At 56.0% G+C, this 22,636-nt stretch overlaps 1 protein-coding gene and 1 long non-coding RNA gene across 2 annotated transcripts; one reads left to right on the plus strand and one right to left on the minus strand.

Annotated features, from left to right (window-relative positions):
* Positions 1–1,293: 1,293 nt before the first annotated feature.
* Positions 1,294–18,200, minus strand: IGSF9 (immunoglobulin superfamily member 9). The gene is made up of 20 exons (XM_012749185.3): positions 17,906–18,200; positions 17,497–17,685; positions 12,052–12,204; positions 11,125–11,279; positions 10,750–10,867; positions 9,029–9,170; positions 8,772–8,917; positions 8,537–8,679; positions 6,692–6,832; positions 6,048–6,164; positions 5,705–5,855; positions 5,396–5,519; positions 4,952–5,127; positions 4,438–4,688; positions 4,162–4,246; positions 3,901–4,077; positions 3,580–3,622; positions 2,397–3,257; positions 1,992–2,119; positions 1,294–1,755 (listed from the first exon to the last, which is right to left on the minus strand). Exons 1-20 carry the CDS (start codon positions 17,961–17,963, stop codon positions 1,574–1,576), a joined length of 3,540 nt encoding a protein of 1,179 aa, XP_012604639.2. The 5' UTR covers positions 17,964–18,200; the 3' UTR covers positions 1,294–1,573.
* On the plus strand, positions 15,977–21,895 carry LOC105862692 (uncharacterized). Its single transcript, XR_002222959.2, has 3 exons — positions 15,977–16,060; positions 16,454–16,554; positions 20,974–21,895. It is a non-coding gene; the product is annotated as an uncharacterized LOC105862692 (long non-coding RNA).
* The last annotated feature ends 741 nt before the right edge of the window (positions 21,896–22,636 follow it).

The following is a 22,636-nucleotide window of genomic DNA, read 5'->3' on the forward strand; positions in this document are numbered from 1 at the left end:
TTCATCTCATTTATGACCTGGCCTCTTTTCTTAAATCCTAGAGGGATCAGAGGGGGAGGTCTCAGTGGAGGAGGAAGCTAGTGGGGGTTCTTCTGTCTCTGCGGGTGGAGGGCAGCATAGTTTTGCGGTTGAAGGAGCACCTCCTACCCTTTCAGGCTCGAGCTGAGCTGAGTCTCCCTGGGGTGGAGTCCTGACTACAGCCATCAGTGGAGCTCGTCATTTACCATCTTCACTTATAATAGAGTCCAGGGATCCTCAAACTTTTTAAACAGGGGGCCAGTTCACTGTCCCTCAGACCGTTGGAGAGTGCAGTGCACATTCCACACATGCGCACCGTGGGCCGGCCGGCTGCTAAGCAGGATAGGCAGGGATGGCAAAAACACTTGGTGGGCTGGATAAATGTCCTTGGCGGGCAGCATGTGGCTCGAGGGCTGTAGTTTGAGGACGCCAGAATAGTCCCTCACGGAGTCTGATATTCAAGGACAACAACAATCAATCTTTCCATTCACTTTGTCCCCTTCCCAAGTCCTACCCAGCCCTATATTCCAGTCCTATCCAGTGTCAAGCATTTTCACTCCCCTGTGCCTTTACCAAGGCTATTCTGCTGCCTGGGATGCCCTCCCTTCCTAAGCAGCTTCTCACCTGCTCCGACTTAACCCACTGTGACTTTGGGGCAGATTACTAAAGCACTCTATGCTTCAGTTCCCTAATCTATAAAACAGAACTAACAGTACTACCTAACTCACAGAACTGTAGAGAATGAAACAGTACATGCATTAAGAGCTTAGAGCAGTGCCTGGCACACAGTGAATGCTATTATTATTACCACCTTCTTTGAGGATCCCTCATATGTACCATTTGTCCCAGCACACGCCGTAAGCATTCTCTAAACGTTTGTTGACTTGAGCTGAACTCTTTCCTTTGTGCTACCACAATAATCAACACATGGCTTTATCACAGGACTTATCACATCATACTGTAACTATTTCTTTACTTGTCTGCCTCACTGCCTAGAAATAACTCCCCAAGGGCAAAGGCATGTCTTAATAAACTTTGTTCTCAGCATCTAGCCCAATGGCTGGTCTTTAGTAGCTGACCTCAGTAGGCACTTAATAAAGGCTTCTTGAATGGATGTCGAATGCACCCCTACTCATTCAGTAAGAGCCCCCTTACATTCAGGAAGATCCCTCTCCTCTTTAAGGGCCAAAGGATTTTCCTACCTCTCTCTCTTAGAGTCAAAGCCAGATAACAGACAGAAGCAAATTTTCAGATTTTCTTTATTCACCTGTAAAAAACTTCACCCACACCACAAACACCACACCCACACCCATACATACATACACATACACACACACACACACAAAGGGGCAGGCCTAAGATCCCTGTTCCAATCCCCAGACTCACCTAGGGGGGTCAGCACATACATCCCATACCAAGCTCAACAAGCCCCACTATCAGGGTTTGTGCCTGGGCACCAAAGGGGCAGGGGCAGTGCCCTAGGTTGGAGCTAGATCTTGTTGGGGGCCTCCTCTGCAGGCCCACATGCCTTTGCCCAGCCTCGCATTAGCGGTGTTCACAGCAGAGTGGCCTGTTCAGGGTGGGGGGCTGGCTGCCGATAGGCTGGTGGCCGAGCCCTAGTGGCATCTCTGCGGCGGCGGAAGGCCAGGAATTCCTCCCGAAGGGCAGCACAACGGGCCTCGGGGCCAGTAGCGCGGGCAGTGTTCAGGAGACAGCCCTCCTCTGGAGTCTTCGCACCTGGAGAGGAGGGCAGGACAATGAGAGAAGAAGCCTTGAGGTTCTCTGGGTGAAACGCTCAGACGTGAAGCACCCTAGGGCCTTCAGGACAGGGACCAAGGGAGTAAGACTCAGTCTAGAGTGGAGGAGCTTGGGGCAAAGGGCCTGACTGGGAACAGACAGGTCCTCAGGTGGCAGTGGGGATGCAGGACAGCGCTGCTGCCAGGAGTGCCTGTCTCTCTGGAGGGCTCACACACCTAGCTCTGGCTCAGCTTCAGGTCGCAGCCGGGAGCTGGCCAAGCCCAGGTGCAAAGTCTCCAGCAATTCCATGTCCCCAGGGAATTCTGAGTCCCATTCATAGTTCTCATCCACAGATGTGTTCCTCCTGTTAAAAGTGACAAACGTGGTGTGGGTAGAGGAAAGAGTGTGTTCAGAAAAGTCTGAACCTGGGGTCTCCAAACTGAGGTTGGGCCATGCGTTTACCTTGGGAATCCCTGGACCTCAGCAAGAGCTTCTAAAAGGAGACAAGGTCTCCTGTTCTCAGGGTGCATGTGGAGCGGAGAAGGTGCAGGGTATTGGGGCAGGGGTAGGAAGATGATCTGGGATGACAGGGCAGGACCAGGGCCAGGGCCAGGGCAGGGATGGGCAGCGACTGCCCTCACCTCTTGCTGACTGTCACCACATGCTCCCTTCGGGGCCACCTCTCAGGGCCACTGGCCCAGCTGCTGGTGTCTCCTGGAACAGGGCTGAGGTAGCTGCCTCCTGCAGAGGGGGCTGTGGAGGGGGGCCTGAGGAACGAGGCGCTGCCCCGCCCACTGCTCTGGCTTGTAAGGCTGCCGCGAGGGGCGGCAGGAAGCAGGCCTGGCAGCAGCCGCTCCCTCAGTGTCCAGTCAGCCAGGGCTGTATAAGGGGGCTCTGGGGCAGCCCCGGCCCCTACCACGGCCCCAGGGAGCGCTGCCCTGGTGGACACAGGTGGCGAGTCTGGGGGCCGAAGGAAAGATGAGGTGGGGCAGGGCCGGGTATCCATGTAATCTAGGGGTGCAGCAGGGCCAGGCTCCTCAAGAGGGGGCCAGTCCCCATCCACATTCATCTCCCGGAAGAAGGGCAGACTCAGGTACTGGAGCAGGGGTCCGGGACCTGGCAGGGGACTGGGCGGGGCTGCTGGAGGGGGCCCCACAGGGCTGATGTCTGCAATGCAGAGGGGCTGGGGTGCCCCACTGGGGCTGCTGCTGCTGCAGTCAAAAGACCGGGCCAGACGCCGGGCTGGAGTCCGAGGTTCTGCCTGCTCTTGGGCTGCCCTTTCTTGAGGGACCTCCACCGTGGGTCCCATCACAAAGCGCCCATCTGGGCCCCGACAAATGGTCTCCAGAGGTAAAGGTCCCCGGCCTGGTGGAGGATCTGGATGAGGGCTGGGGGGTCCAGCAGTCTCCCCCCAGAGCAAACTCTGGCGCAGGCTCGGGGCTGGGGAACCCTGGAGCTTGAGCTTGGCCACGCTGTCAGGACTGTCTGAGCCGGGAGCAGAGCTGCAAGGACAGGAGATCAGGGTCTGTGGCAGGGAGCCAGTCTCCCTCCCAGGAGCCAGCATCAGGCCTAAGAAGTTTGGTGCAAAACAGAGCAGGGCTAGGGAGAACAAGCGAGCAAAGGAGCAACGTGGTGGAAGGGGTGGAGGGAAGGTACAGGCAACACTGGACCAGTCCCCAGGCTGGGGCGTCTGCACTCCCCTTCTTACCGCACTCCAACTTCAGTTCCTGCCCCTCCCACCCCTCCTGGAGGTGCAGAAAAGGAAGCAAAGGATACTGACAGGCACAATGGAAAGGCAGAAGCCAAGGAGGGGGAGGTGCTTACTGTGAAGCTGACTTCCCGGGTGGAGAAAAGAGAAGAGGTGGATCTGTAAGGACATGAGAACAGGAGGTGACACAGGAGAACCCCAAACTCTTCCAGGGCCCGAAGCGCGGACCCTTCACCCAACACCAGGCTGGGGAAAGCTCAGGCAAGACCTGATGCAGGGCTGTGGGAATGCACCTGGACCACACGGGTGGGAAAGATGTTCCCTCCAGGTGCGGGGGTGGGGAGGGTTATGGGGACGAGCAGCACTTGGGACCGGGCCCCAAGTGCTCAGATAGAAAGGACAGAAAGGATAGAAAGGACAAGGGCGGCAGGCACTACCTTGGCGCAGGCGTTTGCGTCGACGGCGGGCAGCCCTGCGCCGGTTCATGAGGCAGGCGGCCAGGATGCTCACGAGGACGGCCACGCCCAGGAAGCAGACCCCGCCCACCACGCCGGCCAGCACGGGCTGGGGCAGCAGGCCGGGCAGCTGAGTGCGCGACGGGTAGACCTCCAGACCTGGGCAAGGGCCGTGCGCGGGAGGGTCAGTGGGCTGGGATCCCTCGCAATCCCCCGCGCTCTCACCGCCCGCCAGGTTCTCACCGGAAGTGGAGACGTTGGCCGTGTTGCTGGGGTCGCTGACATAGCTACCGGCAAAGGCCACAAGGCGGAACTCGTAGAGAACATCCTGCAGGTTGGGGATGGGGTGGCAGGAAGGTCAGGGCCCGCACCGCCCCCCCCAGCCCCATTTGGGAGGACTTTGCAGGTGGGACAAAATGGTGAGGTAGGACGTGGGAGGTGAAGACGGCCAAATCAGGATGGGAAGGTGGGGTCTGAGGAGGGGAGGAGGACGCTGCCTGCCCCGCTTCCTGCACACACCTTGATGAGGCCTGGCACCAGCAGCTGTATTTCCGTGCCTGCCACGGCCGGGTCCAGCACCTCCCAGCCCTGAGAGCTCTGCCGTCCTTCCAAGACGTAGCCATCCAGTCTCTTAGGGACCAGTTCTGGGGGATCCCAATGCAGGAGTACCCCCCGGGGTGTCCTCACTGCCACCAGACCTCGCGGAGGGGACAGAGAAGGTGGTATCTCTGTCGGGGGAAGCGTGGGGGCAGCTGGTGTGGTAGGAAGCCCTGAATAGGACCGATAGGCAGATCAGAGAGAGGATTTCCCCAGCCCTGCCCCATCCTGCCCCTGGCCTTCCACAGTCCACAGTGCCCAACCATTCTCCCAGAGCCCCTAAAGACAAGCTCAAATCATTTTCCATGCACCCCTCTGGACCCCAAGCTGCCTAGCAGCCCAGCACCATCCCACCCAGGTCCTCCCATATCCTGGCTTCCTGGCCAGCCCTTCCCCACCCTTGTCTCTGCTGCTCCCCTCGGGTGAGAGGCCTCACCTTCAGGAGCAGACAAGATGATCTCGCTGAAAGGCCCACTGCCCAGCTTGTTCTGAGCTAGCACGCTGAACTGGTACTGGGTGTGGGGCTGCAGCCCTAGCACCAGGAGGTGGGCAGCCCCCACAGGCACTGCCAAGGACACCCAGTCATGATGGGCTCGGTCAGGACGCTTGGCCCTGGAGGACACAACGAAATGGGGGGCACCTCATGATCCAGGAAGACCAGGAAGGTTCGAGATCCAGAAAGCTGACCAGACCCCCCACTGCTTAACCATCCAAGATCTTAAGACCTGGGCCCTCAACATTTCAGAGTCTGCAGACAGGGCAGCAGAGCTAGCGCCGGCTAGGAATAGAGGGATGGGAGGAAGGGCAGAGGCCAGAGAGATTCTGGGTGGAGAGAGGAGGCAAGGCTGGAGCAGAGGAAGGGCAGGGGCAGGTCACTCACAGTGGGGTGTACCAGACACTGAACCTCTGCAGATAGCCACCATCAAAGCCAGGCTCCCAGGAGACATTGGCACCCTTGGGCAAAGGCACCACAGACACATTGGTGACAACATGGGGACTGGTGCCTGGGTAAGGGGAAATGGAGGGAGGGATGATGGTCAAGGCCCTGAGGGAGGGTGGAGAGTGGAGGGGGCCCCAGGGCCTCTGACCTCCACCCATAATCCCTGGGCCCCCACACCCACGATCTCTCATTTGGGTGCCCCGTCCCACGTGGTTCCCTCAGCCCCCAGCCCACTCTTCAGCCACTAACCCAGTACGTAGACATTTGTGGAGATTGCCACTCGGGCTACAGCATTGCTGGCACTGCATTCCCAGCGCCCATGAGCCTCCTTGGTCAACGGTCGCAGGATGAGGCTGCTGTTGCTGTCCACTTGGGCCTGGCCCCGTAGTCCCCAGCCCACCTACAGAACCACTGGTCAGCCCTGGGGACACACGCAGCCACCCCTCACCAAGGGCGCCCCTCATCTTTCCAGGCAGATCATTTCCTCCCCACCCTGCCTCTGACAGCCCTCTCTTCCCCACGTCCTCCTTCCCACAGAATGGCCTGGGACGGAGAGAGGCAGGGAAGTAGTGGGCACAGGTACAGGTCTTACCTTGGCCCAGGAGACGACAGGAGGAGGGTCTCCTCGGGCAGAGCAGGGGATGAGTAGTTCCCGGCCTACTTCTTGGAAATACTCCTCCTTGGGCCGTTCTGTAAAAGCTGGGGGAGCCTGCAAGCCAGATCTGGCATTGGGAGGGGCCTCTCTCCTGCCTGCCTCTCTTACGTCACTGTCTAAGGTTGGTGGCTCCCCTTCTCTGGGCTCCCTGCCACACTGCATGTCTCAGCTTCCACCTCTAAGCTTCTGTCTAATTCTATGTTCCCCAGCAGGCAGGGCTGGAGGGAAATGGTGGGATAGTAAGGACTGGCGCATTGAGCTGGACTCCACCAAGGTGTACCAACCTCTCCAGGGCTCCAGAGAGGAGGCAGTATGGTCAGGGTTAGTGAGAGCTGGGACAGTTAGGCAATCTAACTTAACGGGTGTGTGTGTGACTGATGTCCCACATCCCCTGTGCCATCTCTGCGTAGGCCTCTGGAATGGCCTGTCACAACTGCTGCTGCGGCCACCATGGGAAACACTGACTTGGAATCCTCTCCCCGTGTGTGTGGCCTCACCCCACCCATCAGCCTGGCCTCAGGCCACATGTTCAGCCACCTGACCAGCTACTGCTGCAGGCGCTGGCCCACCCTGGGCCTCACCTTGAGCAGCACACGGGTCACCGGGGAGGGCCCAGCAGTACCAAGACTGTTATAGGGGGTGCAGGAATATTCTCCCAGGGCGTCCTCGTTCCCCAGGGCAATGATGAGTGAGCCTTCTGTGCCCTGGGACCAGCCAGGGAACTGGAAGGAAGAGGAGAGGACACTGGAGAAAGAAACTCAGCAGGGGCAAGACCAGGATGGCAACACGAGATCTGTATCTAGGCCTGACCTCTCTGAATTCCAGGTCCCAGCACTCCACAATGACATTCAGCGTCTTCCACCACAAACCGCCCCACTGTCCTTGCTAAAGTTGACCCCTTTCCCTCACTACCCCTGTAGCTAAACCCTCACCAAACCTGTCATCCTGGGCAAAAGGGCCCATCCATCTTCATGTCATCCTAACTCCAACTTCATAACCCCTCGCCTGGATCATTTCAATGGCCTCCGGACCCTCTCTTCCCGCATCCACTTTCTCCGTTCCATTCCTTCTCACATCCTCAACTCCTGCTCACCGCTCACACCACTGCAGAAAAAACTTCACCGCCTCCAGCTGCCTTTAGACTTTTTTTTTTTTAAATATTCAACAAAAATTTACTGAGTCCTACTATTGTAGAAGCCCTGGAGACATGCTGTGATTAAAAGATGCAATACTAGGCCTGAAGGAATTTACAGTCTCTGTAGACAAAAGATCCCAATCACCTTGGAATGAGGTAATATTAACTTGGCATCCACAGTTCTTTCTTTTGGCCTCGACCTGTCTTTCCAGTTTTCTCTGCACTATTCCTGTGTCCCCACAGGCACTCCGGCTCCCTCAACCAACTGGGCAATTCATTATTCCGGAAATGCACTATACTATTTCCTGCACCTGGGCCCTGGTTTTGGAGGAGGGATGACTGTCTACCCTTCAAGGCTCATCACCAAAGTCCCAGAATCTATTGCTGATCTAAGCGGAAGGCACTTAGTCCGTCCTCAGCCTTGCAGCAGGGTGTCCATGTTGCTGTCGTCCCCCCCCACACCAGTGCCCTCTGTAAAGGGCAGTCCTCGCCCCTGCCCCCACCCAGTCTCCACATAGCCCCTGGCAAGAAGTGTATTTTCTCCCAGGACACACAGAATAACCTTCTCCCTCACACAAAATAACCTTCTGTGCTGCTTCTCAGCTCTTTGCCATCATTTCACCCAGAAATCATCTCTCACCCTTTCCCTAAATAAGAAACACAACCACTTGTAGGCTGGGTGCGGTGGCTCACGCCTGTAATCCTACCACTCTAGGAGGCCGAGGCGGGCTGATTGCTCCAGGTCAGGAGTTCGAAACCAGCCTGAGCAAGAGTGAGAGTGAGACCCTGTCTCTACTATACATAGAAAGAAATTAATTGGCCAACTAATATATATAGAAAAAAAAAATAATGAGCCAGACATGGTGGTGCATGCCTGTAGTCCCAGCTACTCGGGAGGCTGAGGCAGGAGGATCGCTTGAGCCCAGGAGTTTGAGGTTGCTGTGAGCTAGGCTGACGCCATGGCACGGCACTCACTCTAGCCTGGGCAACAAAGCGAGACTGTCTCAAAAAAAAAAAAAAAAGAAACACAACCACTTGTACTTTCAACCATGGATATTTTTCCTCAGGGATTTCGAAGTTTCCTATGCAAAATGTCTGGCAGCACAAACTAAATGTATGTAATCCCAGAGTCCTTCCCCCTTTCTCCTCTGCTAAAAAAAATAAAAAATAAAATAAAATGAATGTTCCCTAGTCGCTGAATTGGATTAAGCCGTGCTAACTCCACCCAGCTATCCTTCTGATCAAGACATTGCCAAGCTAAGACCTTCCTGCCCCTGCCCCAAGCCCGTACCTTGTCCAGCTGCAGGGCCTGCCCATCCTTGGTCCAGCTGACAAAGAGCAGCGGGGGGTTGGCCCGAACCGGGCACCGGATCACCCCCCGCATGCCTATGGGCAGGGGTGTCTCAGGAGGCATGGCTGTCACCTGGGCTGGGTCTGGGGGAAAGCAGTGGCAAGTTGGGGGAGAGGGGCTTGGCCTGGCCCAGGGCAGGGGAGCGGGCTGGGGAAGACGCTGGGGTCAGGCTTACAGAGCACAGTGAGGTGGGCGGAGGCTGAGGGTGGACGCAGGAGGCCATTGCTGGGCACACAGGTGTAGCGGCCGGCGTCATCGGGTTGCGCAGCCTGCAGCCGCAGGCTCCCGTCCACCAGGATCCGCACTCGGGACTGCAGGCGGCTGCAATGTGGCACGTGTGAGGAGCGGTCCAGGCCTTGCCCAACCAAGGGGCTCCTCGGAGACTGTCCAACAATTCCCCACCCCCAGCCTCCCTAATGTGGGTGAGCCCACCTAATGTGGAAGACATTGACGCCGTCCAGGAACCAGCTGTAGGTGAGGTTAGCAGGGTATGCCTCAGCCTGGCAGGCCAAGCAGACATCCTGAGAGGCATTGACCGTGCTGTTTGTGGGGGGCACCACGATGACTGGGGGTCCTGCGGGAAGCACCAGGGGAGGGAGGTGGCCTCAGCCCATAGTCTTCCCAGAACCCTGAGGTCACTTCTACAATTCTTCCTGGCTCTGCCCTCTGGAATACAGGGCTGGCTGTTACAGGGTCCTGGGGAACTGAAACAGAACCTTCCCCTTGTATGTGACAAAAGTTCATCCTCTCCCCAAGACCCACTCCCCTGCCCAAATTCTCCCTGCTCCACCAGGGGCAATCTCATTCACCCGGTTCCCCTGCCTACAAATCGTGTGGAGGAGAGTCCGTTTTAACTGTGCTCATTTACCCTTCGTATCCCTGCCTGGCACATCTTAGATCACCTCTGTATCTCCCAAGGGCAGTTTCACCCCAAGATGCTGCAGCACCTCCTGACCCCAGGCTCCCCTATCACTGCCACTCTAGTGGCCACTCATGCAGAAATGGCCCCTTTGGCCACAGAACACTTCTACCCTAGAACCTGCAGCAGCGCCTTAAACTCCTTGACACAGTCCTGTGGGCCCCCATGATTCAACCCCTCCCTACCTGGCCAACCACCCTTCCATGTCAACCCTCAGGAAGTTTCTCAAGCTAGTATGGGCAGCTGGCTGTCCCCCATGCCGGGCTCACCCCATCTCCATGCCTCTGCTCTCTGTGCCCTGGTCTGGAATGCCCTTCCTGATGGCCTGGCCTGGCCACACGCCTCCTGCAAAACCGTCTGACCACTGCAGCTCTACTGCTCTCCCCTCCCAGGCTCCTCCTGCACGAGTAGTCAGTAATAAGAGAGGGAAGGACACAAGCTGACCTGTATAGAGCACCTACAGCGTGCCGGGCTCAAGGTGCTAAGCACTTGACCTGCATTGCTGTACCTACTGAAGCCTCACAAGAACCTCTGTGGTAGGAACTATCATGTCCATTTTATACATGATGAACTGAAGGCTCAGAGGCAGAGAGACTGTGGGGTGACTTGCCCAGGGACAGCCAGGGAAGCAAGATTCACGTTTAGGCCTTCCTGATGCCAGAGACCACGCCCTAGGCCACTGCCCGGCACCGCCTTTCAGTACCATGCAGAACAACACTTCGCTGTTTCTCCAATTAGCCTCGTCTCCCCACATAGGTAATAGGCTCTATGAAGGCAGAATCCAGCCCCCACGCTTCCCAGCTTTCCTTCGGAAGGCAGCGTCTTGGCCGGGAATTACCACGTGCCACTCACTGTGCTCAACTGAACCTAACAACATTCTTGTAACAGTCCTGAGAGGTAGATACGAATCTCTTTATAAAAAGATGAGGGAACTGGAGTCAGGGGTTACATGGCTCACGCCCAACACAAGCACTCATACTCTTTCCACTGTAGCACACAGCTGAGCACTACATAGCGATTTGTGCATGTCCTGAGCCTTTTCAAATTAAGATGCTGGTTCTAAAGCAGTAGCCTTTGTTGAGAGTGCCCACCCCCCCACACACACACACACACACACGGGGCCCTGCATTCAGGCACAAGTCTCCTCCCCACCCTGCTGTGCGCCCCACCCCAGCCACAGGTCAGTCCTCTTACATAAGTGTCCCCGGACCCCAGCCCTCCCGACAGACAGCACCTAGCACCAGCAGCTGGGTGGCGTGGGTGGCGCTGCCCTCGGTGCTGGAGGCTTGGCAGATGTAGACCCCAGAGCTGCTTCGCTCCACCCTCCGGATCCACAGTGTTCCGTTCTGCACCTAGGGAAGGAAGGAGTGGGTGAGGAAGGTCCCTCCTTCCCCCTACCCTCGACTCCCGGGCGGACGAGACCCTGCACTTCTGAGGCTGACCAGCAGAGGGAGTCAGTTCCCCAGGCTCAGGGAAGCCAATGCAAATCCCCTCCTCTGGCCCATCTGCCAACCTGGCCTTTGCCCTTTCTGTCCTCCAGCCCTGTACCCAGGCCCCCACCTTCCCCTCACACTCTATCTGGCCCTCTCTACCCAGCCCCAGGACTCACTTTCACATGACCCTGGCCCTGGCCAAGGTCCTGTCCTCGAAGTTTCCAAGTCACGTGAGGCTGGGGGCTGCCCCGGGCTACACAGCGCAGGGTCAAAGCCTCAAGCTCCTGCACTTCCAGCACGGGGGGAGGCGTCTCCTGGAACTGGGGGGGCGCTGCAGGGGAGAGAGGCATCAGGGGCTGCCAGACGCACTATCAACCCAAAGAGCAGTATCTGAGGGCCAGGGAGACGGGCCACTCAGGGCTGTACCCTCTGCCCACCAGCCCGCCCAGCTTCATGGGAATCCTCAGCCCAGGGCCACCCTGTCTGCTGCACTAAGAGCCAAGTGAGGCTTGCACCAGCCCATCCCTACATGCTAACCAAGGGCTGAGCCTGGGCTGGGTGTCCCCAGGGAGAGAGCACTGTTCTGGGAGTCAGGAGGCTTGGGTCCTACACTCCACTGTGCCCCTAACCAGTGGCATGGCCCAGCATCTCTGTGCCCCAGTCTCACCAATGAAATGAGAATCATTATGACTTCCCTCCTCCTCAGGGGTTGAGAGGGAATTAATGAGGTGCCAGGTAAAAAGCAGTTTTGAAAACACAACATGCCGTATGTATGTGAGCTGTGTTTCTCTCAGGGCCCAAGAGCCCCCTCTCCATGACCCATTACTCTGGCCAGGGAGACAGCAGGGCAGAGAGAGGAAGTTCCTGACATGGAGCCTAGGAGGCTGATTGGATTTAGATTTGAAGAACTGAAAGGGCAGGAGCCAGGGGAGAGATGAGATGCAACCACTAAGTGTGCAAACAAGGCCTGCCAGGAAGGGTGGGGCACTGCAACTGCTTGTGGGATGGAAAGAGAACTCCCTCTTCCCCTTTCTCCCACCAGCCAGAGGTCCCCACCGTCCTCCTCTCTGCCCTTCTCCACCACCTGCTCCCCAGCTTCATACAATTGACTGTCAGGTGCACCCAGGAGCCATTAGCGGAATCGTCTTCAGGGCTGTGCTGGTCCAGGAAGAGCACGCGGCACTCGTACCAGCCCTGGTCTTCCACCCGGAGCCCCTCGATCTGGAGAGACGCCCCCTTCTGCAGCCGGACTCGTCCTGGGGGAGGAGCCCTGAATCAGGGGTACTGAAGGGGCCCCAGAGGAGCCCCAAATCCCTGATCATAATGGTCATTCTCAGCAGTCAACAGCAGACAGTCTCTCCCAGTTACCCCTAGAAATTGGGGTCCAGAGAGGCACAGATGGGGTTGGGGGCCACCCAGGGGAGGTCCCTCCATTCAGCCCCTCTGACTGCCCCTGACCTTCAATAGCTGGGACCCAGTCTACACAAAGAGAAACCCAGAGGGACAGCAGGTAGATGAAGGCTTCCACTGGACTGCAGCCGGCCCCCAGCACTGTTGGGGGAAGGAAGTTGAAGAGCAGGCACTTAGTCTCCTCTGGATTCTTACAGGATCTGTGCCCCCACCCCCACCCCGGGCTCTTTTTGTAGGGACAAGGCATGGGTTCCCGGAAGTACTCTCCTCCTGCCAGAGGACTCTGTCCCTGAAAACCTCAGCAGTGTTTGAGGCCCTAGCAGGGACCCAGACCTTGCCTGCCAAAGCCCCTAATCCCCCAGGGCTATTATCAGCAGCCTAAGCGCCTTAGGGTGGCCAGAGTCCAGCCCTGCCAGGCAGCTAAGTCAGCAGCCTCATCCCATCCCCTGCATGCCCCGGGGCACTCAGGCCCCAGCTGACTGACCACGTCTAGCTCCACAAAGCCACACAACCACAGCACAGCATACATCTCCACCCTGCCCCTAGTCAGCACCCACACCACACCACCAGGCTCAGACCCAGGGTGCCCTCCCAATCCCTCAGCACCCTCCCGGGATGGAGCCCCACACCCCAGGCAGTTCGGTGGGTCTCTGGCAGTGTAGCCCAGTGAGACACACTGGGCAACCAGCTAGACCTAGGCACAAGTCCAGCTCTGCTGTGCACTCCTTTGGGCAAGTGACTTAACCTCTCTCTCTCAGTTTCCTAATCTATAAAAATGAAAGAAAGAAAAAAAAATTGGGGTGGGGAAGAAGAGAGAGATAAGGTAGTGGAGGCCTGCAGCATGGTGCCTGGCATAGACAGGTGCTCAAATAAATGTTGCTGAACAAATAAATGAGGTTCAGATTTGGAATCAGAAACCTGCACTTGAGCCCTGGCCCTGGCCCTAACCTGATCACACATCCTTTCCCTTTTCTCTCCCTATCTCAGTGGACAGCATCACCATGTACCAAGTCACCCTACCAGAAACCTGCTATCACTTAGACTCCTGTTACCCCACATGTCCGTCCATGTGTTCATTGAACCTTTCAGATGTTACCTGTTAAATATGTTTTTCCTTCTCTGTCACCCTCACCTTTAGACCTGTAGTATGTCTCTCTGGGTTTCTCCAGTAGCCTATCTGCAGTGCTCCTGCCTCCAGTCACCACATGCTCACCCCCACCTTGACCTCTGACATGGACACATGGCATTTTCTAAATCTTATGGGATATGCAAAGGCAGCTCCAAGACAAGTCCCTTAGCTTTATGCCCAATGCAACCAACCAGCACTGTGCCCACCCCAGCCCTTCCTAATACTAGAAATTCTGAAGCCCCTGCAATATGCTTCCATTCTACCTCTACAGTGATCTTTCTGAAACAGAATCTAAGCCTACTGTGCCCCTAATGCCGTCTGGGACAAAGAGAGGAAGGAGCAAGTTGAGGCTGGCTTTGTGATCTTAGGCAAGGGTCTTCTTTCTACTAAGAATGAGTTCTAGGGGTGTGGATCCTCTAGAATGGGTGGACCTGCTTAAAGGGCTAGGTGTATTCAATCTCCACCCAGGAGATAAGAGTAGGCCTATTGGGTAAATATTTAACATAATCATCTTTTTCCACCTACCAGCAGGATTCCTCAAGAACCCTAATCTGCCTGGCCACCGAGCCCTGCAGGCCCCTGACTACAGCCTCTTCTACGTCCCACATGATGGCAACATTTCACTGTGGTGATCTTCTAGCTCTACAAAGGAGGAAGAAGAGGGAAGGGAGACTGAGTGTTGAATATGAGCCATGTAAAACATTAGGCATCGTCACCATATTTAGTCCTCCCAAGAATTTCATTATAGGTGAAAGAACTGATGTTTGTTAAGTTTCTATTCCAAAAATCACGTGGCGCCTAAGTGAAAAAGCCAGGCCTTCTCTCTCTAGATGCAGTCTACTTTCTTTTTCTTTTTTTTTTTTGAGACAGAGTCTCGCTTTGTTGCCCAGGCTACAATGAGTGCCGTGGCGTCAGCCTAGCTCACAGCAACCTCAAACTCTTGGGCTCAAGCGATTCTCCTGCCTTAGCCTCCCGAGTAGCTGGGACTACAGGCATGCACCACCATGCCCGGCTAATTTTTTTCTATATATATTAGTTGGCCAATTAATTTCTTTCTATTTTATAGCAGAGACGGGGTCTTGCTCTTGCTCAGGCTGGTTTTGAACTCCTGACCTCGAGCAATCCACCCACCTCGGCCTCCCAGAGTGCTAGGATTACAGGCGTGAGCCACCACGCCCGGTCGATGCAGTGTACTTTCAACTGAACACTGCGGTTGGGATCAAGTGGCATTCAGGTCACTGAGCATAAACGGTGTATTCTCACTTGGGACATGTTGGTGGCCAACGGGTAACAGTTGCAAATGTTTGTTAATCAGAATATCCAATGAAGCATACTGCATGTCATAACTTTTCTGTGAGATCTGCCAGACCTGCAGTGTTACAGATGAACAGGAAGATTGCCAGGGCTGCAGTCCTGAGTGCTCCTGAGTGCCGGGCCCATCTCTCTGAGGCCTTCCCTCCACCTGCAGGGCCAAAGCCTGATGGACTTCAGATCTTCCCCCACCCAGGGGTGCGTGAAGGAGTCAGGAGACAGTCTCTGCTCCCTCAAGCTCTCAGAAGGCAGGGAACCCACATTCAGGGACACAGGCAAGTGCACGTCCACACATACACACAGAAGCTCACCAAATGGTGTTAACTGTGCCCAGACTGTGCGCTATGAAGCAAGAGGAGGAAGAAAGGCTTCCCAGAAGATGTGAGTAGGCAGAGGGTTTTGAAGGATAAAAGGTGGTAAAGGGAGATGACCAGAACAAGCAGGAGAGTTCTAAGTGGAGAACAAGAGAACTAATTTTTATTAAACAACTCAGGACAGAGAGAAAACACAGGTCGCTTCCGCTGTGTGGCGCATCTTGAAACTCCCCCAAAACATACCACAAAAATCAAAGACCAAAAAGCCTCCCCCATGCATTGGAACAGTTAGTTGGTCTAAGATCCCACAGGACAGATGAAACCTAGCCTGCCTCCCCTCTGGAAGCCTGGTCACGGGTTCACACCCCACAGGCACTCTGTGTGGGCATGGGGCTGGTGCTTATACACAGACACTAACTTGGTCCTACCGCGTAGTCCTAGCTTGTTTTATACTGCTTTTTACTACTTTCGCACTAGTTGATAAATCCAGTCTCTTCTGCTAGATGGCTTCTGGAGTCCTCAGAGATTGGAATCTTCCCCTTTTGTGTGGCCCCTAATGCTCCAACAGTCTCTCTTGGGGTTCCTTGCATTTTAGGCCACCAGCCTCATGACAGTCCCATCTCCCCTTCACTGCCCAGAGGGTTTATGACAGAACAGCATTGTCCCTAGCAACCTCTACCTCCTGTTGCTTAGCAACTGCAGTTCCGAGTCCCCTACACAAAGGCTGAGAGGCCCCTTCCACACCGAGAGTCAGTAAAAGGGTTAATGGGCTTGGGGGGCCTCCCTCCAGGGTCCCCGACTCCCTTAACTAGCTCTGGCCTGACCAGCAGCTCCAGGCCAGGGCAGGGGTGGGAGCAACAGGTAGGGGTAGGAAGAAAGCACCAGAGGTTACTGCTCACGGCCCTCGCAGGTCAAGGAACAACACAGAGACGGAAGGAAAACCCTCAGGTAGGCGAAACTGCTAACCATCCAGTGGCTTGTCTGCCTGAGGGACCTCAAGACAGGCCAGAAGCTGGAGAGAAGGAAGAGCTTCACACCTCCCTAGCCGAGTCCCAGGAAAAGCCCTTCTCCCACCCCTCCTCCCTCTCCCCTGTGACTTGCTCTCTGTCGGGCAACATTCTGAATCCGCCCAGCCTCAGCCGGCAGCCCCAAACCCCTCCCAGGCTGGGCAGGCAGAGGCAGGGAGGGAGGGCTGGCGGGCACAGCCGTTTTTTCCTCTACTTGTGCTAATTGGGGCCCGCTTTCATCCATTCCCATGGGCTTGTGTAGACACATACACTCCCACCAGGCTGTTTGCCAATAACTGCCCCCAGTTTGAAAATAAACTCCCCCCTTCTGCAGCACCTGCCTGCACCTCCTCCCTTCTCTGCTCAGCCCACCCCATGGCAAGAGCTCAGCCAATCCCAGAGTTTTCCTCAGGATTCGAACTAAAGAGGGAAAAGGTAAGGGTCCCCCCCTTCGATATACTCCCAGGTGGCCCTTCCTGGGTTTCTCCTCTGAAGAGGGGGCAACAGGACTGTCTCTTGCACGGCCACCCAGACCCATCCTTAGGCCCCCACCCCCACACTGTCCTCTGAGACCTGGGGCAAAGCCACTCGGATTAAGGCTCCAGTGGGATTAGGAGGAAGCTGAGTCACTCTAGGGAGCCAGCTGGGGTGCAGCAGAGCCCCCCACCCAAGGGAGGCCTATACATTATTTTAAGACTGTACAGGAGCCACCTGAAGCAGCAACCCAGACCGACCCCATTTATTCACTGACCTTGGGACGCCCAGGCCCTCCCCAGCCCACCCTCTCTGTGCACAAGCTTTTCTGTACTCAGGAGCAGGCTGAGCCCCCACTGGGGAAGCAGGGGGAGGTCATGGCCCCCCCACCCTGCTCCTCCATAGGGCCACTCCCTAGGAGCCTAGAACCCCCAAACTAGCACTTAAGACCGTGAGGGAGGGGAGGGCAGGGGAGCGGGCAGATAGTAGAGCCAGGACCAGGATAGGACCAAGTGTGGGGATTACAGAAGATCAGGATGAGTCTAGAGGGATTCATGATGAGATCTGGAAACGCAATTACAGAATTAGGATGGATACTTGGAATAGGGCTGCAGGATCTCCTTTGGAACAGACCACGTGGAGTTCTAAATAGCACAGCTATAGTGTGTGTGTGTGTGTGTGTGTGTGTGTGTGTGTGTGTGTGTTTGTAAATGAATGAATCCTTCAATGAATGAACATTGCTTGAGAGCAGGGCCATGCCTGTAAGCAGAGTTAAGGCAGTGGAGCTGGCGATGAGACTGGGACAGGGACAGAGCAGTCAATAAGAGGTCATGCCTGCCCTCTGCCCTACCCAGCCACCTTGGTTGTGGACACCCCCTACCTCCCACTGAGGATAACTCTTACCCACGTAATCGGGGTCAATTCGGGGAGAGTAGAGGCCGAACTGGATGAAGATGGGAAGCAGGAATCCAAAGCGAAGCCACTCGATGACATGAAGAGGGGGCCGGCCGGCCGGGGACAGCAAGTCACAGCCCAGCACCACACTCTCCCCAGCCCGGCCCACCACCGACGCCACCTCAGGCTTCCCTCGACCTGTATGGTGGGTGGCATGAGGACACAACAGGGGCCAGAGTCAGGGCTGGGAGGGGAGGTTCCTTCAGTATCTCTGTAGGCTCCTTAGGACTTTGGGTGATGGGAGGAATCCCCATCGTCTCCAGGACAAGCCCTATCCCTTCCCACCCCTCCCATGCTCACAGAGAACTCCTTGGGGAGCACCCCCGCCCTAAGGCTGAGCCCCGGGAGTCCAACTCACCGTCAGCCCCCTGGCTGATGACCAGGCTGAGGACGGCCAGACCAAGGCACCACACCATAGCCCAGCTGGCCTGCTCGCCCGGCCCCTCCTAGCCACGGGAGCCCAGATGGAGGGGCCGAGGGATGGCCACAGCCCAGCAAGCCCGGGGTCAATCCTGCTGATCGGCCTCAGGTGTCAGCTCTCACTCTTCTGGACAGTCAGGGCTTGGCTCATGTAACAGCCGAGGAAGCTGTTCTCTGGGGAACCACCGGATCTAAATGCAAAGTGCAAGGCAGCATGCAGAGTTGGCCAGTGCTGGAGCCCAGAAGAAAGCCCCCAGTTAGAGAAAGGCTCGAGGAAGAGAAAGGAAGGAGAGCAGATGGGGGGGGGGGACAAAGAGGCCAGAGATCTTGAAGCCCTGGGGAGTAAGAGCTGGGGTGGAAGTACTGCAGGAATGAGGAATGCCGGGTGAGGAGGCTAGAAAGGTGCAGAAACGGTGGGGGCCAGCAGAGTTGGGAAGATCTCAGGAAACAGAGGAATTCTGGGGATGCTTGGGTTACTAAGGGTCTTGGAAAACTAAGCCAGGAGAGAACTGGGAGTTCCTTATACACTTGGAAAAAGACTTTTCAGGGAAGTATGGACGATCACAACGCTCATGGCCAACCTCCTCTCACTTCTTTCTTTGCAACAAGGTGGCAGAGAGCGAGATGGAATCAGTATTAGTGCTTCCACCGCACTGTGACAAATAAGGACCCCAAGGATCTCTGCTCAGAGGCAGAGAGCCAGTCAAAGGCAAATCCTGGATTCAAATCCAGTCCCCTTAACCACCAGAAAGTGGTCCCAGGGCACCCCCAACACACACGCACAGTCCCTTGCCCATTTCCCCAGCCTCTGTGAAGAGCCCTGGAAGCTGGGCGCTCTGTGGCCTTTCTCCAGCAGCCTCCCAACACTGCTTTGGCAGTGAATGAGTCAGACACTTGGGAGAGGAGGAGCTGCCTCCCACACCTGCTGGCACGGGGGGCCCAGGCAGCATCCTCCAGGTCTGGGCAGGTCCTGGGGCTGGCGGCTGGTACCACTTCCTCTTCAGGATGCTGCCAGGCAGCGCTCCATCTGCCAGGCACCACCACCCAAGAACCTCACTCCAATCCCTCCCACTCACTCCCTTCTACCATCCTCAGGGTGCCAAGCTTTGCCAGGCCCTCTTTTCCCCAACCCTAGGGGCATGGTCTGCAAGAAGCCAAAAAAGAGCCTGTGAATCCCTAAGGTGTACAGAATGAGCCCTGAAACAAGGAGGTTGGGAATTCTTGATAGTCCCAGCCCCACAGGTCCTGGGGCAGTCACTGTGAGCCAGAGGGCCCTGCCTGGGCCTGGTGAACCCAAGTGGACTCTGCTCGAGGCCTCCACCCCACTCCTGGCCTCACAGTTCAGGACTGGCTATAAAACGTCCTCCACATGGCAGTCTGACCCCTGCCTCTGTTTAATGCCCCTCCATGTCTAACTGCTGGCAATTCACCGGCAACGTTCCCATGCTTCCCACTGCCCCAGCCAGCTCACCCATACTTCCCCGAAAAACCATTTTCCAAGTATACAGGAACCCCTAGCTCTCTCCTGGCTCAGTTTTCTGAGATCCTTAGTAACCCAGGCATCCCAGAATTCCTCCCCACCTCCCAGGATCTTCCCAACTCCCCTGGCTCTCCCCACTTCCTCACCTTTCTAGACCTGGCACCCAGCACTCCCTCATTCTCCCTGCCTTCCCTTCCCAGTTACCCCTACTACACAGGACCCTCCAAAATTCCAGTTCCTCACACCTGATGTCCCCCTGCAGCAGGTCGTCTATGCTACCAAGAATTCCCTTCCTGTCTCCTGCAGAACCTCCATCCCCCCTTGTTCCCATCCTCTCCCCCCACCTACCCCGGGAATTCCCCTCCCTGGAATTCTCCTGCCTCAGCCCACAATACAAGCCTCATACCCTACCCCCGACAATTCTCTCTTCCCTCGCATTCTCCGGTCCCCTGGAACTCCTCCTATCTATTGGAACCCACCAAGAACTCCCCCACATTACCTTCAGAACTCCTGCAGTTCTCCGGAACCCCCACCGACCCACCAACCAACCAAGAATTCCACTTCGCTCCCCAGAACTCCCCCAGTTCTGGTCCCCCAAAGAATTCCACTTCTCTCCGGAACTCCCCCGCGTGCTCCTGTCCCCCACAACTCCGCACTGCTCTCCGGCCCCCGCCAGCACCCCACTTCCATCCCCCCAGGACGCCCCCCCTCACCTGCTCCGCTCCGCTCGGCTCCACTCTCGCGGCCACACAATAGGGGGCGGGCCCGCCTCCCCGCCTCGGATGCCCCGAGCGCCTCCCGTCGCCCTGGAGACCGCCAATCCCCTCCCGGGCCGGCCAATGGGAGCCGACCCGAGGCGAGGCGAGGCGGGCGGGACCCCTGAGCGGCCTGGGAGTTGTAGTTTCGGGACAGAAGGGCTCGGCGGCACGTGGGCTCAGGTCGCCCCCTCGCGGAGCTCTGCACGACCAGGGGCGGAAAGGCAGCTTCCCGCCGCCGGGCAAGAGGGGCCCCGGAGTCAGGCGGGTGTTCCAGGGCCGCCGGAGCTGGCCCTGCAGCGGCCTCCGCGCACGCCCTCCTTCCTTTGTAACCTACCTGCGACCCTCTCCACTCTCCTAACGGGCGAGCCGCGGAGGCGGCAACTGGAGTTGAAATCTGAGCCTGGGGGGCAGGAGCACCAGACGTGGAGCCCGACTCCCCGCCTTCCTCCCTGGGGATCCTCCCTCGTCCCGGGCTCATCCGATCTCCTCCCCTCTCCCCATCCCACCTCCACCCATTTCTTCTCTCGCCGGACTGGAAATACCTGTCTGCATTGGCGAGCTCCCAAATCTCGCCCAGGCGCCTCCCACAGCGCGCAGCTGGGGAAGGCCGGGCTCTGAGCTCGGGTTTGCCAAGTCAGCTCCGGAGGCAGCTCCCAGCGCCTACGACTTGCAGAAACCGGCCCAGAGCGGAGGAACGACAGACATCCTGACACGCGGGAGATTGACAGGGAGGCATGGCATAAAGGATCATTTCCTGAACCCTTGCAGGGTGCCAGGCCCTGAACGAGATGCTTCATCACTCCTATGTCACCTGCGCAGAAACCCTGCAAAGTAAATATATATACCTCCATTTGATTAAGGAGAAAACCGAGGCTCATCAAGATGCGGTAACTTGCCCAAGCTTTCCCGTCTAGGACATGGCAGAGCTGGATTCAGACCCAACCCTGACTTCATCAAACCCACTCCCTTGGAGACTTCACCTACAAGCAAAAAGATATCTTGTATATCTTCGCCTCAGAGACTTCGACTTCCTAGCTTGGCGATGCCGCAGGGATGCAGGGTCTTCTTAAGTGATCATTACCTGTCCAGGTCCTTCCCATTCAGTCTGCTCCCACCCCAGTCTGAGCTACTAAGATCCAACTAAGTGTACCAGATACGGAGTTTACGGAATCTCCACTGCAGCTTCAGGCGAGAGCTTCCGGATGGATCTGAGCTCTCCTTGGCACCAGAATCCCTGGCTCATCATCCCTCCAGGGGAGGGTCATCCAGTCCCTATCTGATCACACCTGCATCAGTGCTCCTGTGGTACCACTCATCTTTAGTAAGCTCTGACAGACGGAAAGTTCTTCCCTGTGTAAACATCTGAGTGTTTTTGCCACAGACAGAGAAGAAAGTGAAGAGGCAGGAGCAGTGGGCTGGTCTCTCCCGACATCCCTCCAGCAAATACTTCCATTGTAGCAGCTTTCAACATCCCTTTACAATGTAATAGACTGACCTAACAGTTGGTAAAATTGCAGTGAAAACATGTGAGTGGACAGAGCTTGGAAGCAAGGCTAGAAAAGATGATCAAAGAGCGAAGCCTTCTTGGCTCCTCGCCAGCCAGCAGGAAAGATAAGATTGCTCACATTGGATCAGCCACACCTCTGGTCCACGTGGTTCATTTCTGTTGTCTCCAGAGGTTTCTTGAGAATAAGCTAATCTCATTTGCACATTAAAATAACTTTTTTTCTTTTTTTTTCTTTTTTTTCTTTTTTTTTTTTTTTTGAGACAGAGTCTCACTTTGTTGCCCAGGCTAGAGTGAGTGCCGTGGCGTCAGCCTAGCTCACAGCAACCTTAAACTCCTGGGCTCAAGCAATCCTTCTGCCTCAGCCTCCCAAGTAGCTGGGACTACAGGCATGCACCACCATGCCTGGCTAATTTTTTCTATATATATATTAGTTGGCCAATTAATTTCTTTCTATTTATAGTAGAGACGGGGTCTCGATCTTGCTCAGACTGGTTTTGAACTCCTGACCTTGAGCAATCCGCCTGCCTGGGCCTCGGCCTCCCAAAGTGCTAGGATTACAGGCGTGAGCCACCGGTCCCGGCCTAAAATAACTTTGTAAGGTGAGATTTGAAATGGTTTTCCATTTTTAAAAGCTTATGATACGGCCATTGTTTTCTGTAAGCTTGTTGTGTGAATTTTATTATTATTGTCATCTTTATCTGATTCAGAAGTATAGCATAGGTTTTGGGGTAAGGAAAGGAACCTAACCCTATAACTTGTTCCCTCACTGTGCCAGAAGTGAAAGTTGACAAAAATAGTCCCTGAGGTTTAAAACTAAAAACTTTCCTCTAGGTTATCCTTGATTCCTAGTCGTTACCCTCTGGGAAAGCTTCTTCAACCAGCTGGGATTCAACCCAACCTAAGTATCAGCCAGTCCACATATTT

This window comes from Microcebus murinus, chromosome 2, assembly GCF_040939455.1.
Source record: "Microcebus murinus isolate Inina chromosome 2, M.murinus_Inina_mat1.0, whole genome shotgun sequence".
Classification (NCBI taxonomy): Eukaryota; Metazoa; Chordata; class Mammalia; order Primates; family Cheirogaleidae; genus Microcebus; species Microcebus murinus.